The 1,141-nt window shown below is 46.4% G+C and overlaps 1 protein-coding gene across 1 annotated transcript in view; it reads left to right on the top strand.

Moving 5' to 3' along the window:
- The first annotated feature begins 406 nt into the window (after window positions 1-406).
- Window positions 407-1,141, top strand: part of LOC106511606 (uncharacterized protein PF11_0213) — a 3,214-nt gene continuing 2,479 nt past the window's right edge. Inside the window, exon 1 of the mRNA XM_014000362.1 lies at window positions 407-1,141. Within this exon, the coding sequence (XP_013855816.1) occupies window positions 980-1,141 (162 nt within the window). The 5' untranslated portion in view covers window positions 407-979.

Genomic DNA, 1,141 nt, shown 5'->3' with positions numbered 1-1,141 from the left:
TTCACAGGTGTATGTTCACAGGTATATGTTCACAGGTGTATGTTCACAGGTATATGTACACAGGTATATGTACAGGTATATGTACACAGGTATATGTACACAGGTATATGTACACAGGTGTATGTACACAGGTGTATGTACAGGTATATGTACACAGGTATATGTACACAGGTGTATGTACAGGTATATGTACACAGGTATATGTACACAGGTATATGTACACAGGTGTATGTACACAGGTGTATGTACAGGTATATGTACACAGGTGTATGTACACAGGTGTATGTACACAGGTATATGTACACAGGTGTATGTACACAGGTGTATGTACACAGGTATATGTACACAGGTGTATGTACACAGGTATATGTACACAGGTGTATGTACACAGGTATATGTTCACAGGTGTATGTACACAGGTATATGTACACAGGTATATTTACACGTAGGCGTGGTAGATGAAGGCCCAGCCTCGAGGTCTCTCCAGAACGTTGTACAGGAAGTTCTGCAGTCGTCTGTAGAGAGCGTTTCTTTTTGGAGCTTTCTTTCCTCCAGAGACACTGCTGCGCTGACGCCGAGGACCTTCATCCCCACCTGAAACCAGAACTTCTTTAAAGAGAGCACCAACGTGTCCACGTGCACACAAATGTTCACGTGCACACAAATGTTCACGTGCACACAAAAGTCCACGTGCACATCCACAAATATTTGGACTGTTCTTGTTCCACCGAGGCTCTTCAGTCGTCAGAGAAAAAGTTTGACACCACTGTTAGTGAATCACAGGTCATGTGACTCTAGTTACCTTAACTCTATGCATGAAACCTGACCCACAACATGGACCCAGACCACATGGACCCAGACCACATGGACCCAGACCACATGGACCCAGACAACATGGACCCAGACCACATGGACCCAGACCACATGGACCCAGACCACATGGACCCAGACCACATGGAACCTGGACCACAGTAAGGCCATGTGGAACCTGGACCACAGTAAGACCACATGGAACCTGGACCACAGTATGACCATGTGGAACCTGGACCACAGTAAGACCATGTGGAACCTGGACCACAGTAAGACCATGTGGAACCTGGACCACAGTAAGACCATGTGGAACCTGGACCACAGTAAGACC

The sequence above is a fragment of the Austrofundulus limnaeus genome, unplaced genomic scaffold (genome assembly GCF_001266775.1).
Source record: "Austrofundulus limnaeus strain Quisiro unplaced genomic scaffold, Austrofundulus_limnaeus-1.0 Scaffold2987, whole genome shotgun sequence".
Classification (NCBI taxonomy): domain Eukaryota; kingdom Metazoa; phylum Chordata; class Actinopteri; order Cyprinodontiformes; family Rivulidae; genus Austrofundulus; species Austrofundulus limnaeus.
The sequence above is the reverse complement of the archived record's forward strand: the minus strand, read 5'-3'. Positions and strand labels throughout refer to the sequence as shown.